General features: G+C 46.9%; 1 protein-coding gene across 1 annotated transcript in view; it reads right to left on the reverse strand.

Annotated features, from left to right (window-relative positions):
- Window positions 1–24,392, reverse strand: part of IL17RE (interleukin 17 receptor E) — a 69,838-nt gene that overhangs the window by 19,210 nt on the left and 26,236 nt on the right. The window contains exons 2-5 of the mRNA XM_083155918.1: window positions 22,514–22,529; window positions 19,671–19,823; window positions 3,234–3,337; window positions 1,224–1,347 (exon numbers count right to left, since the gene is read on the reverse strand). Of these exons, the coding sequence (XP_083012044.1) occupies window positions 1,224–1,347; window positions 3,234–3,337; window positions 19,671–19,823; window positions 22,514–22,529 (397 nt within the window). The remainder of the gene's footprint in view (window positions 1–1,223; window positions 1,348–3,233; window positions 3,338–19,670; window positions 19,824–22,513; window positions 22,530–24,392) is intronic.

Here is a 24,392-nt window from a genome sequence, read left to right on the forward strand (position 1 = left end):
TGCCCTGGCCATTCCAGAGACCGGGGCCCGCGACAGCTGTACCCACAGCACCCCCCTGTTGGCGGCCCTGGCCGTATGATCTGCTATTTCCCACCTTCCCACTACAGAGCATGGTGGGTCGATAGTCATTCGGTCAACCCCATAGGATCAACATGCATTAGGTCACCAGATCCAAAAGGTCGACAGGTTCAAATGTTTGAAATGACAACGGTCGGCGCACAGACGTTCAAAAAAAAGGTGTTTTTTTTATTATTCTTTTTCACCATTGACAAGCCACATGTATGGACTACAACTGGGAATAGTAACTCATGGCAACAGCAGCGGTTACAGAGCGAGTCTAGTTGCCATGGTTGTCCTCTTGCTTGCGTCAACAGTTTGTACCTGACGACCTTTTGTGGTGTTTACTTTTGTCATGTTGACCTATACGGTCAACTTATAGACTGTCGATCTCTTCCAGGTCGAACAGAAAATCCACAGGGTGGTTATCGATTGCCTGGGTTTGGACTTCTGTAGGGGCTGAAGTGTATCGGGAGGTGTAATCACGCCCCCCCCCCCATGCCCTAAGGGATACGGTCATTGGGTCTACAGTATGTTGGTCTACAAGCATTGGATCGACACAGTTATGTCAACATGTGGATATGTCGACATGGTTCTAGGTCGGCATGGGTCAAGGTCGACATGGGGATAGGTCAACATGGGTTTAGGTCGTCGGGTCATTAGGTTGACAGTGTCTAGGTCGACAGTCAAAAGGTCGACATGGGGTTTTTCACTGTTTTTTTGAGCCGACATGTGCCGACAGGCGGTATTTCACTAGGGCATGGTGGGAGAATAACAGTGTGCCGAGTGCAGCGAGGCACCGCGCCCGAAGCATCGCGAGCGTTGCAAAGGGATGCGGTGCACTTCAAACTGTGTCCATGACGACTGTGTCGACATTCGGGTAAAAAAAAAACAGCGAAAAACCCCATGTCAACCTTTTAACGGTAGACCTAATGCTTGTGTCGACCTATTGACCTACACCCATGTCAACATAGACCCATGTTGACCTTGTTCCATGTCGACCTAGAACCATGTCGACCTTCCCCCATGTTGAAATAATGTTTGTTGACCAACATGCTGTAGAACAAACAATCCCAACCCGCCCTATGGTGTGCTCGCTGCTAAATATTACAATATTGTTTGCATTATGACAGGCCAACCAACAATCCAAAAACCATTCATCTTACCAGCATCATTGCTGGCAATGTAGTACTTTTTGGAGACGGAATCGCCATAGTTGGGATTGGTTGATAGAGTAACATAGATGTATTGTCCAGGAGCCACCTCCCAGCAGTCGTATTGCACTTGCCACTACACAAGGAGAAACAGGAATGGGTTAATAACTGAACATGGACCAACGTTCCCAAAACTGTGTAGGTAACAGATGAGTTCTGCTTCTGTGACCCGCTCCTGTGTCCGAAAATGCAGCATCGGCCATCTAAATGACCCCTAGGTTCCGACTCAAGACTTTCCTGTTTACTCAAGCATTTCCGTAATTCCATTAAGTATAGTTTACGAAAAGCTTTTCTGTACTTCATTGTTCCTGTACTGTATTACATTCATTCTATCCGTTAAGCGCCTTGAGTCCTATTCCCAAAACTATTTTGGGAATGACAAACTTGGCAGCTCCCAATGCCGCAGTATGCAGAATTGTCTAAGGAGGCCATTACATTACAAGGTGAATTGCTGCTTCAACCAATATTAAAAAGGAAAATAAAAATATATTCACAAGCCAAAAAGCTCCAATCTAGCGTGACAATTAAACAGCGATGCCACTCCGCAGATGGAGAGCGTTGTAGTGTACCTCCTGCCCACTGTGCGTAAGGATCTGCCAGACATTTTGTCCTAAGAATACAGCGTGTCAGTTACTCTAGTCACTGGTGACATATTACAGAGGCCTCAATGCTCAGTGCTGTCATTAGTTTACAGTGAATTGGTGCAATGCATCAACCTATAAAATGCCTGCTTCCTTTCTATGTGCGCTGCCAATAAATGTATATGGCTCATTTATCAACAAGTGATAAATCCTGCAAATGATAAAACTCTCTTTGTAATATCTTTATTGGTGATATTGCAAATGGAATTGAGGGTAAAATGTGCCTTTTTGCAGATGACACAAAGGTATGCAACAGGGTAGACACACCAGGAGGGGTAAAACAAATGATTGAGGATCTAGGCAGATTAGAGAAATGGTCAAGAGAATGGCAACTACAGTTTAATGCCAAAAAATGCAAAATCATGCACTTGGGTCTCAGAAATCCAAAGACTCAATATAGTATAAATGGCACTATAATGGAAACTACTGAGGAAGAGAGAGATCTAGGTGTCACTATTTCAGGGGACTTAAAAGCAGGTAGGCAATGTAACAAAGCAATGAAGAAGGCAAGTCAGATGCTTGGTTGCATAGGGAGAGGTATCAGCAGTAGAAAGAAAGAAGTAATAATGCCACTGTATAGGTCATTGGTACGACCTCACCTAGAGTATTGTGTTCAGTTCTGGAGGCCATATCTCCAGAAGGATATAAATACATTAGAGACTGTACAAAGAAGGGCAACTAAAATGGTGCATGACCTACATCACAAAACGTACCAGGAAAGACTAAAATATCTTAATATGTATACTTTAGAGCAGAGAAGGGAAAGGGGGGACATGATAGAAACTTTCAAATATATCAAGGGTTTTAACAAGGTACAGGTGGGAGACATTCTTCACAGGAAGAGGAGCAGCAGAAAACGAGGACATGCACTGAAACTAGAGGGAGGAAGATTCAGGGGAAATTTGAGGAAGAATTACTTCACAGAAAGAGTAGTAGATAAGTGGAATAGCCTCCCATCAGAGGTGGTAGAGGCAAATACAGTAGTACAATTTAAACATGCTTGGGATAGGCATATTGATATCCTTACTAAAAAATAAGGATCAAATATGGTTTGAGGTAACATGTTTAAAAAAGGGGCAGACTAGATGGGCCAAGTGGTTCTTATCTGCCGTCAAATTCTATGTTTCTATGTTTCTCTCATTCAGCTGCTAACAGTCATGTGCTTGAAAAATGACAGCTGGGAGCTGATTGGCTGGAGCATTTATCATGTCACTTGTTGATAAATAAGCCCCTAACTCAGTCCCGGCTCAGTAGTGTATTTGTCTGGACACCTGCAGAACACGTACGTTACACATTTGTCAGATACGTTATGTGCGCTCACCAAGTTTGTTGCTGGTCTTTTTTCCATTAAAATACGAAATGAATGAAATGTGTTTTTACTTTCTTCCAGACCTTCTACGTGAAAACCATGGAGATTGGGGAGTCCTGCAATGAGACACAGTTATATTATACAAGCAGCCTTTCTTTAGCAGTTACCTCATGGCATAGGCGCTGATTCCGTGGGTGCTCCTGTGGGATGTCGGGAGGGAGCTGACCTCACACCTTGGGCAGAAGTACAGGGCAGAGTGCGGCGGGAGATACTGTATATCGCTATATATGCACTCACTATATCAGCAGTGTCTCACAGCCGCGCTGGGGTAGGATTGTGCATTTGGTCTGTGATGTACAGTATAGCCATGTGAGTATTAAGACTACAGTTGGAGCCCCTCAGATTCAATCCCGGCGCCCGCCAGAACGTCCCCTCTGGCTAGCTCCAGCGGAGAGGGACTCCATTAAACCGGGACATGCCTTCTTCTCACACGCATGCGCGTCCCAGTCTCTCGGTGGCTGGGCAGCGGGACTCTGCCTGTCTCTGCTTCAGGGAGATGGGCAGGGTTGGGGGGGCGGTCGTTGGGGATCGGCGGGGGAGGCAGCGGACAGCAGCAGGGAGCTCTGTTGCCATGGTGTGTATCGCTACATTGTGCTGTAATGTTTACAAAGGGGGATTCTGCTGCCGTAATTTGAATATTGGAGACAACTGTGCTGCGTAATATAAAGTGGTATTATTTTGTGGCCACGCCCCTTCCCATAAAGCCAGGATTGGTCAGGGCTCCCATCTCTTATATATTTGGCTACATCTGTCACTCAAAGTGTGTCTGGAGCTATAACGCTGGGTGGAGCCTCTGACTCACATGACTGACTCACATGACAGAGAACCAGCCCAGTGAGCCCACAGACAGTGCCAGACACCCTCTGCCTCTCCATGTTACACAGCAAAGACACAGCTACACACCAGACACACCAGGTGAGCGCCCCACACCTCCATACCTCCCAACATGACCCTCTCCAGGAGGGACAGAATGCTCTGTTTGTGGACTTCCATCTTAATTTATGATTGTCATCACCTGTCATTTTAAACAGGGTAATTGATAAGGAAGGTGTTTAAGCACAGGTGATGGTAATCCATAAATTAAGAAGAAAGTCCAGAAACAGAGCAATGTGTCCCTCCAGGAGAGGGTCATGTTGGGTATGCACCTCCCTCCCCCATTCACGGCATCCCCACGATTAAATGGCACATGCAAAACACTGACATGGCTATGGTCGACAATGAAAAAGGTTGACAAGATTTATTTTTCACTTTTTCAATGTTTTCATATTCATTCTCATGTGTCGACATGGACACCAATGAAGTGCCACACTTATGTCAACATTTACATGTGTTGACCTTTCTGTGTTGATTTTTTCTTGTGGCGATTCGCGGCACCCCCCGCGACCCCCCTCCCGCGATTTGCAGCACACCCCCCGCAATTCGCGGCACCCCCGGTGACTCCCGCGATTCACGGCCCCACCCCGTGACACCCCCCTCCTGCAATTCGCGGAACCCCGCGACCCCCCTCCCACGATTTGCGCCAACCCCCCGGGCCCCCCCTCCCGTGGTTCACGGTGCCCCCCACGACCCCCCCTACCGTGATTCCTCACCCCTGACCCCCCCTCCTGTCATTGCGGCAACCCCCCGCCCCCGCGACCCACCCTCCCGCGATTCACTGCAACCCCCCGCGCCCCCCTCCCCATCCCACGATTGGCGGCACCCACACCTCCCCCCCGCGACCCCCCCTCCCGCAATTCACGGCATCCACCCACGACCCCTCCTCCCGTGATTCGCGGACACCCCTCACCTCCTCCCTGCCCCCCCACCCACGCGCGTGATTCACGGCAACCCCAGGATTAAATGGCACATGCAAAACACTGGCACGGCTATGGTCGACAATAAAAAAGGTTGACATGAGTTTTTGAAGATTTATTTTTCTTTTTTTGAATGTTTTCATATTCATTCTCATGTGTCGACATGGACACCGATGAAGTGCCACACTTATGTCAACATTTACATGTGTTGAACTTTCTGTGTTGATTTTTTCTTGTAGCAATTTTATTCCAGTGACAACTATGAACTATGTGCACGTCAACCTACACATCATCAACCAATTCTTAGTATAATATATAACACCTGTTCTGTTTTACTGTAGGTGTTTTAAGTCAGACCTTTTACTGCTACTATTACTGTTTATGTAAATGCATTCTGAATGACAGCAACATCCTACCATCCTTCTACAAGAATATATAACCAACTAGGTGATTCATCGCGCCCCGTGCCCCCCCCTCCCCCCTCCCGCAATTCACGGACCCCCCGTGCACCCCCCCTCCCGCGATTCGCAACCCCCCCTCGCACGCTTTGCGGACCCCCGCCCTCTCCCGCGATTCGCCGACACCTGCGCCCCCTCCCTCCCTTGATTCACGGCACCCCCCGCGCCCCTCCCGCAATTCACGGCACCCCTAAGCCCCTCTTTAGTCCCCCATATACTCACACACCCCTATCACTACCCAGCTTCCTGCTCTCCTCAACCGTAACTTCCACCACTGGGGAGTCGCTGACGCTGTTTTGCCCACATGCCCCTATCATGCCTCATAGCCCAGCCTCCTGCTCTCATGCACCCGAACTCCCACCCAGTAGGAGGAGACACTGACTCAGGGCCACCATCCTGTACTCCTGTACTGCCACACTGGACCCTCACCCACTGGCAGAAGCTGCACAGTATCTTCCACCCTCCTCTTTAGTCCCCCTTATGCCCACACACCCCTATCACTACCCAGCCTCCTGTTTTCCTGTGTCGTGACCTCCGCCAGTGACAGTGACTCAGAAACACCCTACTATACTATTGCACACACACACACACCTAAACAACATGCACACACAGCCCCCCCCCCCACACCCACAAATGTCACTGTACCATCCACACTATCAATGTACATCTTACTCTGTAACCGCTTTTTAATTAAACAAAACAATACACACCCCCTTCCACATCATATGCTCTCTATTTAACACATTTCACCTATAACACAAGTTGCAATACAGGGCACCTTTCATACAATTCTAACCATCTTTCTCATATACAAATGTTCACAAATTAAGGAGGCGCAGCCCCTTATGACGGTGTGAAGAGCGCCCGTAGGGCGCGATGAATCACCTAGTTCTTTATCTTTAATGGCTATTCAGCCTCATCCGGCCGTCCAGAATTTCAATAAAAGTTTAAAACATTTACGGACTGATTTATTTATGAGGTTCACCAAATGCAACAAGTTTTATAACTCATCACTGCAGTGATCACTGTGATTGGCTGCTCAGGAGTCCTTGCTGGTGTGTCTCATTACTCCCCCGCCCCCTTGTGGGAACTCCTGACAGGAGTGAGACAGCAGCACACCATCACACAGAGGGGGAAATTTACTAAGATGTATAGGGATGGGTCATTTGGTCTACAGCATGATGGTCGACAGTCATTAGGTCGACACCATTAGGTCGACATGGGAAAAGGTCGACGTGGGTCTAGGTCGACATGGGAAAAGGTTGACATTGTTCTAGGTCAAAAGGTCATTAGTTCGACAGGTCGTTAGTTCGACAGGTCATTAGTTCGACAGTGTCTAGGTCGACAGTCAAAAGGTCGACATGGGGTTTTTCACTGTTTTTTGAGCCGACATGTGCCGACATCCACTAGGGTGTGGTGGGAGAATAAAATAGTGTGCAGAGAGTAGCAAATTCACACAAGATCAAATTGCATTTTGAATTTACTGCATTTAATACATACTGTGCTAAGTGCAAAGTAAAGTAAATATCACAATGAATATGACATTGCCAACAAGGAATACCATATTGCAGACAGCAATGTTAGTATCAAAGCTTCCCAAAATATAATGTTACTGATGTTATATAGAAATATCTTGCAACAAGCATTTAAGCATAGACACGCCCATATGTGTATACAGACACGCCCTTTGGGGAGAATGTGACACACCCCCTCCATAGCAAAATTCGGAAAAACGAATGTAATCTCCATGATTATAGTTTTCAAAAGTATGTCTGATTGGCTGGAGCACCATTTATCAATGAGTTATGAAACTCTGTGCTTAGGATAAAACTCACTGATAAATCAGCCCTTAGAACACCAGAACAACTCTGCTTCTCCTTATAGGTAACCAGACAGACAAGATCAACAAAACCACACTTCCTGTATTAAAAAGAAAAATATATATATTCTTAAACACTAGATGGCAGTGTTTCCCTGGCTCACACAGTACTGCACACTACTATGATCATTAGAGACAGGATTATATGCAACATAAAAAGCTTTAAATATGCATGCAAATATGCATGAAAAATACTTAAAATATGCATGAAAAGTGTTAAAATATGCTACATTAAATAACAAAAAAAGTACTTTTTAACTTATTTATTCAAAAATCAGCATACAATTAGTTGCAAATAAACCTCAAAAATAGGCCCACAGCATCTGCAGATGTCTAGTGCTGTACACAGGATTTTTTTTTTTCCTGGCTGCTACAGCAGACTGCAGCATCCTAGGCTCTTCTTGCATCAACTACACGGACCCTCGTCTCCAACACCGATGGCTCAGATGTCAGCATAGCGTGTGAGGGCGGTGCAGTGGAAGACTTCCTCCCTGCGCCGCATACTCACTGTGACACAGCATTTCCTCTGCGCCGCGTGATGTCACAGCCCTTCCGCCCGCCTCCTCTGCTGTAGAAGTCTGTCTCTTGGTGTAAAGTCCCAGGCCAGGGGCAGGCAAAGGTTCAGGAGCTTCGTAATGGCATCCGCCCTGACTGACTTTTATCAACATGGATTGGCAGCCTAGAGCAGTGTCAGACATATCGTACATCCAAGGTTCCCCACACTGCGCACATATTGCCCCAGCCTGCACACTCTACCACTACCTGACCAGCAGCAACAGGGCAAAGCAGTGCTGTGACTCGCGGATGGAAGGGGGGCGGGGCCTAAAATATGCACCATCACTAGATTTTAGGTCAAATATGCAATAACCAGTGAGAATGGGCAAAATATGCAAATGCATATGCAAATATGCAAATGCATATAATCCTGTCTCTAATGATCATGTTAAGTGCACTATGGACCTTATTATACCCCTTTCACATCGCACTTTTAAAACGGTAAATTGCCGATTTTTTTTCATTTTAAAACGTTTAAGCCTGCACTGTGAATGCACCAGAGCCGATTTACCGTTTAAAGTTAACTGGTATTTCGAACCGTGTAAAAAGCAGAGTCCTACACGGTTCCTTGCCGTTTTTTGAGCAATGTGAATGTGTACAATGTGTCTGAAACGGTTTTTCAGGCAAACAACACAAGCTACAGAGCAGTGATAGGCTGTCCCCTTTAAAATGACAGGCAATGTTGACACTCTGGCTTGAAACGTGTTCGGGTTGAAACGGTTTGACTGCTATGTTGAATGAGACTTAACCGGTATTTAAAACGGTAATCTGCGGCAATGTTAAGGCTCTGACCCGTTTTAATTACCGTTTTAAAATACCGTTTTTTAAAACGTGTCGGCGATGTGAAAGGGGTATAAAGGTCCGTTCGCAGCTAGCCTGCATTCGCACAGTGACTGATGTTTTGTTAGTGCACATGCCCATTTCTGCACGTGTGCATACGCGGGTGCGTGCACCCACGGCGAACATTCTGTCCACCAGGTGCACTCACCCAACACAGCGGGTGGGGGGCAGAGAGGGGCGTCGGGCAGCCCCATTAGCATTTGGGAGCGCCCAGCGTTTCAAGTCGCAAGCTATTGCTCATATATCTAAAATTGCGCTAAAAATTAGAAAGTTTTTTCCAATTTTGGTCGCTATCAGCACTTAGGCCCTTATTCTGGTACACTCCCAGAGGCAAATTCCTTCTCAAATGGACTGCAGGTGGGGCAGATGTAACTTGTGCAGAGAGAGTTAGATTTGTATGGGGTTTTTCATAGTGAGATCTATATTGCAGTGTAGAAATAAAGCAGTTAGTATTTTCCCTGCACAGAAACAAAATAACTCACCCAAATCTAATTCTCTGAGAGTGAACCAGAATAAGGCCCTTAGTTCCCTACTAGTAACAACTTGTATCACCAATCTCCAAATCAACCCATTAAGGGGAATCCCTGTCAAATATTAAAGAATATATGTATAAAAAATCCCTGAAGTAATTCCACAACAAAACTCATAGTTGGGTAAGATGCCATTTGTTTACTTACTCATAACAGTTAAAAGGTGTATGACCTAAATCAGTTTATAAAGAACAATTGCTTCCTCATATTAAGGAGCCGTCGGGATACAATTCCTTCCCACCGATTTTCATTGAAGATTTTGTGTGATCTCTTTTACAGACGTATATAAGGCGTATGTACCTCTAAGACAAAACCAATTTCATCCCTCTGACACCATGTAGTCTTACATCTTTCATGGTATAATCTTCCTTGTTTTTTTCTCATTTTTTCCTCATACAGTAATGTATATACTTTTTGGACGATACAACTTATTCATTATTGTATATTTGTACCTCTGGAATTATCTGTTATTTTAATGCATATTTGTACTTATGAATGTATTTTACAATCATAGATCGCTTTACTCCTGAGGAAGCCTTTGTAAGATGAAACGCGTTATGTTGCTACATCTGTGATTACAAACAACTGTATATTTCAGGGGTCCTCAAACTGCGGCCCTCCAGATGTTGTGAAACAACAAATCCCAGCATGCCTTGCCACAGTTTTGCTATAAGGGAGTGTTAAAACTGTGGCAAGGCATGCTGGGATTTGTAGTTTCACAACATCTGGAGGGCCGCAGTTTGAGGACCCATGGTATATTTCAAGCTCTAGTCCAGCTACAAGGAGTCGTCGTGTTTGTATTTTTTATTTGATTTATAAATAAATCTTTTAAGAATGTTTAAATCTGTTTGTTTATAAATATGGAATAACCTCCATTTTATATCGGGCGCTGCTGGCACTATTGATTTATATATATATATATGTAGGTGGGCCTTCAGCGCAGGATAAGGCTATTGACCACACCAGCAATGAAAGAACCATCAGCCAATAGATAAATATTTGTAGCTGGTCACACTAGGGGCGAGATGTACTAAAGGAAAAATGCGGTAAAACCCCCGTTTTACAGCATTTTCCTATGTACTAAAACCCGTTCGCAGCGATATTGCAGGGCATCGCCACCTTTGGACATCGCCACCTGAAGAACATAAGATATATCGGAATCTGAGCCATCATGGGTGCTTTTTAGCACCCACGATGTTCAGATCCGATATATCTTTATATGGGTTGGGATCATTTGGTCTATTGCATTATGGTCGAAAGTCATTAGGTCGAATCCATTAGGTCGACATGCTAAAAGGTCGACATGACTCTAGGTCGACATGGGAAAAGGTCGACATGATTCTAGGTCGAAAGGTCATTAGTTCGACAGGTCATTAGTTCGACAAGGTCATTAGTTCGACATTGTCTATGTCGACATTCACAAGGTCGACATGTGGTTTTTCACTGTTTTTTTTACCTGAATGTCAACACAGTCGACATGGACACAGTTTAAAGTGCACTGCATCCCCTCGCATCGCTCGCTGCGCTCGCAATGCGTCGGGCACGGTGCCTCGCTACGCTCGGCACACTATTTTATTCTCCCACCACGCCCTAGTGGATGGTAGGGCATGAAATACCGCCTGTCGGCACATGTTGGCTCAAAAAACAGTGAAAAACTCCATGTCGACCTTGTGAATGTCGACATAGACAATGTCGAACTAATGACCTTGTCGAACTAATGACCTTTCGAACTAGAATCATGTCGACCTTTTCCCATGTCGACCTAGAGTCATGTCGACCTTTTAGCATGTCGACCTAATGGATTCGACCTAATGACTGTCGACCATAATGCAGTAGATCAAATGACCGCATCCCCTTTATATACAGCCCCCCTGTCTTACTAGCAGCGCCCCCCCCCCCCCCCCCGCGCATTGACGGCTCCCGGCGGAGGTAATGCAGGCGGGGACCGCAGAGCAGAGACCGTCGGCGCGTCGGGAGAATAGGAAGAAATCCTATTCAAAAGACCGGGCGGCCGCTGATTGGCTGAGCTCTCAGCCAATCAGCGGCCGCCCAGTCTCTTGAATAGGATTTCTTTCTATTCTCCCGCCGCGCCGACAGTCTCTGCTCTGCGACGCCTGCGGTCCCCGCCTGCACTACCTCCGCAGGGAGCCGTCAATGCGCGGGGCGCTGCTAGTAAGACAGGGGGACGCTGCGGAGGACACAGAGTTGGCAGTAACGGAGCCGGGCAGGAAAAGCTGTTAATGCTGGAAAAAAAGCCCATACAATGAATGGGCAGTCTGTGATTGGCTGAGCGCTCTCTCAGCCAGTCAGCAATTGGCTGAGAGAGCGCTCAGCCAATCACAGGCTGCCCATTCATTGTATGGGCTTTTTTTTCCAGCACTGACAGCTCCCGCCTCCCCCTGCCCGGCTCTGTCACTGTCCCCCACAGCGTCCCCTGCACGCTGCCTTAGCAGCGCCCCCCACCAGCACCCCTGTTCTGCAGCCCCCCCCTGCTCCCCGGGTTTACATGTGATAAATCGAGACGATTTATCACATGTAAAAAATGGCACATCAAGTGCCAATCTTATCAAGCTCCCCCGGGGAGCTGCTGGGGAAGCTCGGGGGGAAGTCGCCCTAGTGTATGGGGGCCTTAATGCTTGACAACGTATGATAAATATCTAAGTTAGATAAATTCAGGGTCATTCACTGTATTGTCATTTCACTGTAATTTAAGTTGTAAAAGAAAGGTTGACGTTTCAGAGACAAGTGGATGTCCCCCAAACAGTTAAATGAGGATTGTGCCTCATAGATGCCATGGCAGTAGTAACATTGCGCTGGGGCTGCCAAGGAGGAACTCGCGAGAACTCTCCACTGCACAAATAACAGAGGCAAATATTGCATAACTAATTGTGTTTAAATTGGCGGAGTCCTGCGTCGGGTTATTTCCTCCAGGGTTCTCACGCCACAACCGCAGTACATAATACGGGATACTGAGGGCAAACTAGCAAGCGGTAGGGATGGCCATCAATGCCATCGATGGCAATTCTGCAACTGACCATCGATAGTGCTAAACTATGCAATGGCTGACCATCGATATTTTTACATATCGATGGGCATCCATTGTGTTTCATTGATTGGCCTGTGGGACAATCAAAACACGGGGCGGGGCTTCGCGGGTGTCGGGGGGCGGAGCTATGCTCAGTGTCCCGGCACTTTGACAATAAAAAAAGAAGCAAAACATCGTTTTGCTGTTCCATCGATGGAGGGAAACCATCTGGTTCTCCCCCATCGATGGCAAAAGTATTCAAGATCGGCCATGAACCATCGATGATTTCAAATCATCGATGGTCAATGGCCATCCCTCGCAAGCGGCAAGAATCGGGCCTGCAGCGGAAGGTCAACCGTCAATGGTGGAAGCATGGCCAGCGCAGCGGTACATTGATCCGGTATCCATGTTGACTTACGTTGACATTAGGAGACACAAAATATTTAAAAACTCATGTCAACCTTTTGACTGTCAACCTTCATACTGAGGACCCTATGACCCATACCCATCTGGGCATCAGTACAAAGGGCCTGATTCAGACCTGATTGCACGGCTGTGAATTAGCACAGTGGGCGATTACTGATAGACTGCTCATGCGTCTGGTCCGCAGTGCGCATGCGCGAGGCCGTGTGCTGCAATGAACTTCTGCAAGTATTTCTGCGCGCTGCCCGTTTGCAAAGTGATTGACAGGGAGTGGGCGTGTGGGGGTGGATACTGTCTGTTTTTTTGGGAGAGGCAAGAAAAATGTGGGAGTGTCCGGGAAGGGTGTGTGACATCATTAGCAGCCTGGATGTGCCCAAAAATGTTCTTCTCTGATGGAACTTAAGAACCCAGGCATACAGTATAGAAGGTAACTCTGCTGCAATGGGCCAGGCCTTAGATTCCAATACAGTGCTGGATGCAGGACTGGGGGTTCTTCCTGCTCCCGGATGTTGCTAACTTAGACTAACCACACATTAGTAGTACCCTTATACACATTATGCCACACATTAGTAGTACCCTTATACACATTATGCCACACATTAGTAGTACCCTTATACACATTATGCCACACATTAGTAGTACCCTTATACACATTATGCCACACATTAGTAGTACCCTTATACACATTATGCCACACATTAGTAGTACCCTTATACACATTATGTCACACATTAGTAGTACCCTTATACACATTATGCCACACATTAGTAGTACCCTTATACACATTATGCCACACATTAGTAATACCCTTATACACATTATGCCACACATTAGTAGTACCCCTATTCACATTATGCCACACATTAGTAGTACCCTTATACACATTATGCCACACATTAGTAGTACCCTTATACACATTATGCCACACATTAGTAGTACCCCTATTCACATTATGCCACACATTAGTAGTACCCTTATACACATTATGCTACACATTATTATTACCCTTATACACATTATGCCACACATTAGTAGTACCCTTATACACATTATGCCACACATTAGTAGTAACCTTATTCACATTATGCCACACATTAGCAGTACCCTTATACACATTATGCCACACATTAGTAGTACCCTTATACACATTATGCCACACATTAGTAGTAACCTTATTCACATTATGCCACACATTAGCAGTACCCTTATACACATTATGCCACACATTAGTAGTACCCTTATACACATCATGCCACACATTAGTAGTAAAGAAAGGAAGAAAAAAGACTCTCTCTTTTTTTGGGGCACTCTTTAAGACTGATTACTCAAGGTAATCTGTAAATTTCTAGTGGTAGTTGTTAATCCTAGTTTACATCAGCTATGAGGTACCCACCATCACCCTTGCCCTTAATTTGGCGTGATCGCAGTTTGAGGCGGGCCACTCCCATGTAGGTTGACCCTAGTAGCAGTTATACCGGGGTTAATAGTGTTTCACTAGTCTAGACAAAAGTGGGGGGAGCCGCCCTGAAGTGGGGTTCCCCTGATGAATGTGGTTCCCTAAAATGTAACTTTTAATCGTTTATTAATTAAGATAATAGACTAGACAAAACATTTAAACAATGACACACATTACACATAAACATATATGACAGTGAGATGGTGTACCAGATAGAAACTGTATCACCTTGTAATCCTGAACAAGGATACTAAAGAGATACTGTGTCACAGATTGTTACATACAGTTAAATGCTTACCCTGTATAGTTACACTTATTACCAGGAAACCCTGGATGGGCAAGTTTCAAGTGTATATAGAAAGTCACAGTGCATCAATACCTTTTTCATGCGCCACGAAGGGCGTCAACATCACCATAACATTTTCAAAGTGAAAAAATCCTATAATCACTGGTGGAACAAGTATAGTATGCACATACACTTTTAATCTACGCCACGGAGGGCTCGTACACCTTTAAACCACATATATCACTGTCATAATGTGAAATTTTAAAATTTACGAGCTAGAAAGTGCGTCACAACTCGTATTCATACATTACACAAGTGCGCAAATTTCAACAATAATTTGTTACACCGCTAGCAAGCAGATCAGATCTATAAAATTTGTTCTTAGCAGTTCTTGGCCCCCTAGGTGTCTATGCAGGTATGGAAGGTGCCTCCCTTGTTCTCGGACACCGCACTCACTCCCTGAAGACTCAGTGGCCAGGAAACGTGTATGAGAGGAGAGATAGAATAGAATATCAGAATCCAAGGTTCCTGAAAGGGTACTTAGAGGTGTTCCCAAACCGACTTTATATACCCGATATAAAAGGGGTAGCAGGGTCTGGTTAGACAGGGAAGTCCCCTTCCTGTCCCGCAGTGACCGCTAATCTCCCTATCAGCTGCCACTAATTTAGTGGGCTTTTGTGGGTATTGTAGGAGAACACTTTTCCCCTTAGGATGTCGGAGAAAGTACAGTTGGCTCTGGGTGCCCTAGGGTGACAGGCGGCTGCTGCCCAGCTTTATATACCGAAAAGTCAGGGTGGAATTAATACATAAGTTTCTGGGGGAGGTCGCCCTTCCCTCAGAAGATGTTTTCTACACCCTGACCGGCTGCCATCAAGTTAAATCTGATGGGCCTTATGGGTATTGCGGGTGAGCGGGCCTGTGTGCACCTATCAAGGGGGTTCCTATATTATCGAGCCGGTATATGGGGGTACTGCTGCCCAGGTGATTCCCTCTGTCCCCCTGGTTAGATAAATCTCCAGTGCAGGGTGGTCCACGAGGGCACCGTCTGGGTGAGCGACCCTCGGAGCGGTGGGAGAGCCAGAAGTGAAAAGGATAGAGCTGGACAGTATGCTGCTGTCCTCCACTTGTAACTTAGTACAGAGGTGAAGGGTGAGCGGTACTTCAATCCAGCAGAAAAAAATGACTTTTGAAAGGTAGAGAAAAGAAAAGATAGGCAGTTGTGCTAGGGTTAATCCTAGACACTATAGCCTACACTCTGCAAAAAAATTGTATAAGTTTAAGTGTCTGGCCAAGGAGTTAAATGCACTCGATATGGCTCAGTGCATGACCTTAGAGTAGGACTTTTGGAGGGGTCAGAGGTAGTCCAGCCCCAAATAGCGTCTGTAATTTATACGGGAAATAGTTAAACAGTTACCTGTGATGAACGCTTGCTGGTATAATTTTTAGTGTCTGGCCAGGGAGTTAAATGCACTCAGTATGACTCAGTGTATGTCCTAAGTATAGGACTTTTGGAGGGGTCAGTGGCAATTCAGCCCTAAAGTAGCGTCAGTGCCAAATGTGGGATATCGTTAAACTGATACCTGTAATGAGCGCTTACTGTGCTCCCTGCACCCGGCACCGTCAGTCAGTCTCCCCTTCAGATACTAGCGGCTGCTAGTCACGGGGATGCATAGGATGATATCTGTCCTGACTGCATGCTGCGCTCCCCGCACCCGGCACCGTCAGTCAGTCTGCCCGTCAGACGCTAGCGGCTGCTAGTCACGGGAATGCACTAGATGATACCTGTCCTGAACGCCTGCTGCGTTCGTTGCGCCCGACACCGTCAGTCAAGCTGCCCATCAGCTGTGTGCTGCTGCTAGTTGCGGTAGTGCGCACTGTAGTAGCGTCACTCCACTTTACCACCAACGATCGTTTCACCTGTAGAAAGGCTTCCTCAGGGTGCGTGTGTGTGTGTCACATTAGTAGTACCCTTATTCACATTTTGCCACACATTAGTAGTACCCTTATTCACATTTTGCCACACATTAGTAGTACCCTTATACACATTATGCCACACATTAGTAGTACCCTTATACACATTATGCCACACATTAGTAGTACCCTTATACACATTATCTCACACATTAGTAGTACCCTTATACACATTATGCCACACATTAGTAGTACCCTTATACACATTATGCCACACATTAGTAGTACCCTTATACACATTATGCCACACATTAGTAGTACCCTTATACACATTATCTCACACATTAGTAGTACCCTTATACACATTATGCCACACATTAGTAGTACCCTTATACACATTATGCCACACATTAGTAGTACCCTTATACACATTATGCAACACATTAGTAGTACCCTTATACACATTATGCCACACATTAGTAGTGTTCTTACTATGCCTCCTGCGCCTCCTGGCAGGTGTACACTGAACAATCACTGGGTCTCTTTTCAATGTCCTATATTCAGGTATTCCAGTGCTTCTTATATTGGCTGTCCCTTCTCCTGCTTCCAGACAACAGCCTGTTACCTGAGGGCTACAGTGCATGGTCTTTTTGTTTCCCCTTAATGAAAGGGGGGGGGGGGTTGTAGATAATGTGTAGATGATGTGTGGCATAACGGCACTACTAATATGTGGCATAGTGAGTAAGGGCATTACTAATGTGTAGCATAATGTGTTAGGGACATTACTTCTGTGTGGTGTAACATGTATAAGGGGTACTATTGTGTGCTATACAGGACATTACTACTGTGTGGTGTAACATGTATAATGGGTACTGCTGTGTGCTATACAGGACATTACTACTCTGTGGTGTAACATGTATAAGGGGTACTGCTGTGTGCTATACAGGACATTACTACTGTGTGGAGTAACATGTATAAGGGGTACTGCTGTGTGCTATACAGGACATTACTACTGTGTGGTGTAACATGTATAAGGGGTACTGCTGTGTGCTATACAGGACATTACTACTGCGTCAGGGCTTCCCACACTTTTTTTAAATGTTTTCACAGCACCCCTAGATCAAAAGTTTCTCATTGGGAAGTCTGAATAAAAAATGTAAGTTAAGAAAATTGTGTTTATATCTAAACCTAAGGGGGCAGTTATGTGGTGATGGACAGTATTCACTTCTGCTTGTCCACAATTTGACTATTACATTGGCCATAAATAAATTCAAGGGGCACCCCTTCAAGTCCCCCAAGGCACCCCAGGGTGCCACATCATACAGTTTGGGAACCACTGTACTGTGTGGTGTATTGTGAACTAGGTTATTCATCACGCCCTACGGGCGCTCTTCACACCGTCGTAAGGGGCTGCGCCCCCTTAATTTGTGAACGTTTGTATTGTGAGAAATATGGTTAGAATTGTATGAAAGATGCCTGTATTGCAACTTGAGTTATAGGTGAAATGTGTTAAATAGAGAGCATATGATTTGGAAGGGGGTGTGTATTGTTTTGTTTAATTAAAAAGCGGTTACAGAGTAAGATGTACATTGATAGTGTGGATGGTACAGTGACATTTGTGGGTGGGGGGGGAGGGGCTGTGTGTGCATATTGTTTAGGTGTGTGTGTGTGCAATAGTATAGTAGGGTGTTTTTGAGTCAGCGGTTTCCCACTGGCGGAGGTCACGACACAGGAAAACAGGAGGCTGGGTAGTGATAGGGGTGTGTGGGCATAAGGGGGACTAAAGAGGAGGGTGGGAGACACAGTGCAGCTTCTGCCAGTGGGTGAGGGTCCAGCGTGGCAGTACAGGAGTACAGGACGGTGGCCCTGAGTCAGTGTCTCCTCCTACTGGGTGGGAGTTAGGGTGCATGAGAGCAGGAGGCTGGGCTATGAGGCATGATAGGGGTATGTGGGCAACACAGCGTCAGCGACTCCCCAGTGGTGAAAGTTATGGTTCAGGAGAGCAGGAAGCTGGGTAGTGATAGGGGTGTGTGGGCATACGGGGGACTAAAGAGGGGAGCAGGGGTGCCGTGAATTGTGGGAGGGGTGCGGGGGGTGCCGTAAATCGAGGGAGGGGGCAGAATTGCGGGAGGGGGAGGCAGGTGTCGGTGAATCTCGGAAGGGGGCGGGGGTCCGCAAAGGACAGGAGTGGGGCGTGAATCGCGCAAGGGGGTTGCGAATTGCGGGAGGGGGGTCGCGGGGGCTGGGTGCTGCGAATCGCCGGAGGGGGGGCGCGGGTGGTTGCAGCGAATTGCAGGAGGGGGGTCGCGGGGGCAGGGGGGTTGCCGCGAATCGCAGGCAGGAGGGCGCGGGGGGTTGCCGCGAATCGCGGGAGGGGTGGGTCGCGCGCGGGGGGGGGGGGGGTTTGCCGCGAATCGCGGGAGGGGGGGGGTGGCGGGGGGTGCCGCGAATTGCGGGAGGGGGGTCACAGGGGGCGCGAATCGTGGATGGGGCGGCGGGGGGCGCTCACCTGGTGCAGTGTCTTTGCTGGGCAACATGGGGAGGCAGATGTCTGGCACTGTGGGCTCACTGGGCTGGTTCTCTGTCATGTGAGTCAGTCATGTGCATACCTCCCAACATGACCCTCTCCAGGAGGGACACATTGCTCTGTTTCTGGACTTCCCTCATAATGTATGATTGCCATCACCTGTTTCACACATGGTATTAATTGATTAGAAAGGTGCTTTAACACAGGTGCTGGCAATCATTAATTAAGGGAGAAGTCCAGAAACAGAGCAATGTGTCCCTCCTGTTATACACACACACACTCTCACACACTTTGAGTGACAGATGTAGCCAAATATATAAGAGATAGTGGGCTCTACTGTGTGGCATAATGTGTATAATGGGTACTAAGTAATGGGAATAAGGGTTACTATTGTGTGGTGTCATGTGAATAAGGCTGCACTACTGTGTATTGGGGGGGGGGGGGGTGCACTTGGAGTTGCAGCAATTGGGGATGCAGTGCATACAAACACTAAGGAATGGTTACTGCCCAATCAGACCTGTTTTCTCTACCTCATTCCATCATCTTACTCAGTCATACCATTTATCGCTAGCACCATGCAATGCTCGGCTCCCTCGCAGAGTTATGCAAACTGTGACACAGCAGCTGAGCCGGGTCTATAACTCAGAGCAGGTTCTTCCGGTTTTTTCTCACAATTTAAAAAAAAAAAAAAAAACAACATTCTTACCTGTAGCATTTACTATAATGTCAACCCGTACGCACGGTCTACATTCCATGGGCTGTGGGCACAGCGAGATGGTGGATACATCTAGAGAGTCATTGGGCAGGGTCCAGGCTGGAGTTACTCTTGTTGGCTCGTTTTCATAAAAGAGAAGATTTTCTGAAGAGGAAAAAGAAAGTTAATAATTATCAACGTAACAAAAGCCGTACCGATGTTTACCATTCTAGGCCGGTCACACTTACACTGAGGTAAGTGTTGGCTTCCGTACTGAGCGACAGGCTTAAGCACAATCGTTAGGCTTAAGCGATCGCTATGTTTATAGGCAAAACCCAGCGATCTAGCAGAAACCGCACATCGCGGGACCACACAACGCCACCTCCTCAGGGCATACACACGGAGCAATCAGTGCACCATGCCTTAGTGATAGAGGGCCAGATGTATCTGGCTTCAAAAAGTGATAAAATGGAGAGTGATAAACAGCCAGCCAATCAGCTCCTACCTGTCATTTTTCAAACCCAGCCTATAACATGACAGGTAGAAGCTGATTGGCTGGCTGTTTATCACTCTCCATTTTATCACTTTTTGAAGCTTGATACCTCTGGCCCCTAGTCAGATCATGTAGAAATGGGGCTGAGATCACCCAGTGTGTACGCCCCTTCACAGTCGGACAAGCATTGAACCACATCTGAAGACCAGAACCGCACTTCGCATCTCAATCAGGGCTGCTGAGACAGCCATGGGGGGGGGGGGGGTTCTGAAGAAAAAACAACAATGGAAAATAATATGCGCGGCTCTCAAAAGCGGCACTGCAAAGTGGGACTGTAGTCCTCAGCAGCTGGGCCATCGCTACCGACCGCAGGAGCTTACAATCCATGTTCACACTGAGCGATGGTGGCACTTTGTCGTTACAAAACTGCAAATCCAGTTTTGGGTCCATAGCTCCAGTGTGTACCCAGCTTTGCGGGGGAACTGTGGGGAGAGAGGGTCACCCGGAATGGGTGCGATATGCCCTGGTAAATTTAAATGCATTAGGGGGAGCCTTGCACTAACAACAGCTGAGGTAATTCTGCCTCAATTGTACTTATCTGCCTGACAGGGGAGCAGGGGCGTGTCTGTGTACAGGTGCATTGTGGGAAATTTCCTCACTGACGTGCTGTAAATGCCACTCAGGCAGATGCACATAGGTGTGCGCACATTGAGTGTTAGGGGTGCACAGGCACCCCCTAATTCTGTGCCCCACCCTTATGAACACCTCTGCTGCTAAAAAAACCAGCAATACCCTTAACCAAAGACTTTTGCTTTTTAGAACTGTATTCCATTTAAAGATGCGCCCATCAATCAATTATATGTGTGTTTGCATTGTTAATTGATCTAGACCATTGTCATATCACTAAATACCTGCGTCATCCATATACGTTTATGACTGTATTTGCATGTACTGTTACACAGAGTAATTAGAATATTACAACTGAAATAGGCAGGAGATTTTGGTGTGGCTGAGAGACATTTTATATTACAGCGAGTGCCAATAGATGATGGAAGACACACCTGATTGGCGGTGTTAGACACGCCCAATAGGTGGAGCTATGCACACTCCTTTGACGGTGCACCCCCTAATAAAATGTGCTGCGCACGCCTATGCAGATGCACAGCCATCTTTTTTCTATACCTCTGCTGTGCGTTATCATGCATATCAGTGGGCTGGCATTGCATTCTGAGGAATAATATGGGGTACACAATAGCAAATAAAGGGGTTCATGTACAAGGTACCAGTCCATCATCTCCTGTCATTTTTACTTTGGTGCCGATTCAGAACTGTTTGTCCCCATCCCCGATGTTCGGGGTTTGCGCATCCGCGATTATGCGCATGAGCAAGCGGCTTCGGCGAGTTTCACACTCGCTCCGGGAAGGGAGGGGGTGGATGCCGGGGTGCACCCAATAAAACGATGGGTGCGCCCATGAAAACGCTGGGCATACCCCTACGAATGCAGACGCGTCGATGCCTGCTCGTTACATGATGTCAGCGTCCGCCACAAATTCGGCGGATAGCGGCCGGAATAGAAGAATCATTCGATGGTGAGAAACCATCAAATGATTTCTAGGCCAGTTGCGAGCGGATGGGTATGCAAATGCACCCGCTCGCATGCCAGGGAACGGATGCAGTCGGCCAGGGGGAGGGGCTGGGCGTGTGTCAGGGCGGCGAGTGGAGTTTACCTGTCTGCTAGGCTGCGTGTATTCACAGCATACTTGCCGACTTTGGCATACTCCTTTCCGGGAGAAGCCCGGAGAGGAGTGAAAGGGGGCGGGTAGAGGCTTCGTTTTGGGGGTGGGGCACGGGTGATGTCATCAAGCCCCGCCCCCATGACGGGCTGAAGCCTTCTATTTGCGGGTCCGTGGGTGGGGGGAGGGGCTAAAAATGCTGCGAAATGCCACGAATTGCATCATTTAGCCCCGCCCCCTCCCCGCAGACCCGCGAAAGTCATAGTTTTTAGACTGCGGGGAGAGGGGGAGCCGTGGCTGTAGGGAAATGCGGGAGACTTGCCCCCCTTCCCGGGGGACCTGATTTGCGGGACCCTCCCGGCCATTCCGGGAGGGTAGGCAAGTATGATTCACAGTCTAGCGAACAGGTCTGAATAAGGCCCTTTATCTCTGTCTACTTTATCTCTCTCTGTTTTTCCAAGGCTTAGTACATAGGCCCCGAGTTATCCAGTTATCAGCTGACTAATAACTGAACAGTGTGTAAGAATAATTAAGTGACGGCTGTACTTCCATACAGTACACGGGATACAGTATATAACTCAGTGGCAAAGCTACAATTATCAATACACATATACAATTACTGTACATACCTTCTAGTCTGTAATCCTGCAACAATGAAAAGAAGACAATTTAGATAATCAATAAGGCAAAAAAAACCAAAGCAAAATATATAAATTCCCAGTACACACACAGAAACACACACACGCACGCACACACACACACACACACACACACACAAATACACACCCACACACACACCCACACACACAAACACACACATATATGGAAATAACTTTATGGCGAAGGAACGGGTTGGGATTGTTTGGTCTACAGCAAGTTGGTCGACAAGCGTTAGGTCGACACGTGGAAAGGTTGACATGGGTCTAGGTCGACATGGATTTAGGTCGACAGGTAAGTAGGTTGACACAAGCAACAGGTCGACATGGGGTTTTTCACTGTTTTTTTACCCGAAATGGACACAGTTTTCCCCTCTTCTCCCACCACGCCCTAGTGGATGCTAGGGCATGAAATACCGCCTGTCGGCACATGTCGGCTCAAAAAACAGTGAAAAACCCCATGTCGACCTTTTGACTGTCGACCTAGACCCTGTGCACCTAATGCTTGTGTCGACCTAATGACCTGTCGACCTAAACCCGTATCGACCTAGACTCATGTCGACCTTGACCCATGTCGACCTAACGGTGTCAACCAACTTGCTGTAGACCCAATGACCGTATCCCGAAGGAACATATTTAGAGAATAACATGGTACAATGTGTAGAGGACAACATGCACGGCCACATGGGACACGCAGGGTGTGGTAAGATCTAATTGCAGCATGTAGGGTCATGAAATCATCTTTACAACCCAAATACTCTGGCACACACCTGTATAACTTGGTTGGTAATGATGTTGCCATGTGTTATTTAACCTCAAACAAAACTGGTAGTAACAGGACAGATCTGCGCTTGTCTTATTATCTCTGATTGTTACATTAACCATTAATTAAAGAGACTTTGCTGTGTGTCAGTAGAAGCATTTTTTATTAAATGAAGGATAATTATTATTTTCCAGCAAGTGAATGCATGTTGGATAAAATCTACAGTGGAATGAATATTATTTTTCTAAGCAATAACATTTCTAGCTGCATTGTAGCTGTTCTATGGCTTCAAAGATGTTATTACAAGTGTTACAATGGGATACATAGGATACACCTGTGCCCCCTCCCCACAGCCTAACCCTAACCCGCCTCGCCCCTGTAGCATTACCTTAAGGCCCCGCTAAATGTCTAAACCTAACCAGCCCCTTCCCCAGCTTGACCCTAACCCGTCCTGGCTGTACTGGCTGTCAGCATTCTGATCTCTTTCAATGTCCAGGCGCTGGTGTTCTGGCGGCAGTTGGGGTGCCAGTGTTGGTATACTAAGTGCCTGCAACATGTCACAGCAATAAAAGTACAGCTGGGTACACACTAGACGACGGGACAATGATGTGATGTCTCCAGCGATTTCACTTGAATTCCCAGACAAATGATATGGTCAGGGCTGGTGTAAGGCTTCTCAGCACTCTAGGCAAAACTTCAAACTACAGCTCATCCAGGATGGCACATCAATGCGAGCTGTGGCAAGAAGGATTGCTGTGTCTGTCAGTGTAGTGTCCAGAGCATGGAGGCGCTACCAGGAGACAGGCCAGTACATCAGGAGATGTGGAGGAGACCGTAGGAGGGCCACAACCCAGCAGCAGGACCGCTACCTCCGCCTTTGTGCAAGGAGGAACAGGAGGAGCACTGCCAGAGACCTGCAAAATGACCTCCAGCAGGCCACAAATATGCATGTGTCTACTCAAACGGTGAGAAACAGACTCCATGAGGGTGGTATGAGGGCCTGACGTCCACAGGTGGGGGTTGTGCTTACAGCCCAACACCGTGCAGGACGTTTGGCATTTTCCAGAGAACACCAAGATTGGCAAATTC

The sequence above is a fragment of the Crinia signifera genome, chromosome 8 (genome assembly GCF_055691185.1).
Source record: "Crinia signifera chromosome 8, ASM5569118v1, whole genome shotgun sequence".
Taxonomy (NCBI): Eukaryota; Metazoa; Chordata; class Amphibia; order Anura; family Myobatrachidae; genus Crinia; species Crinia signifera.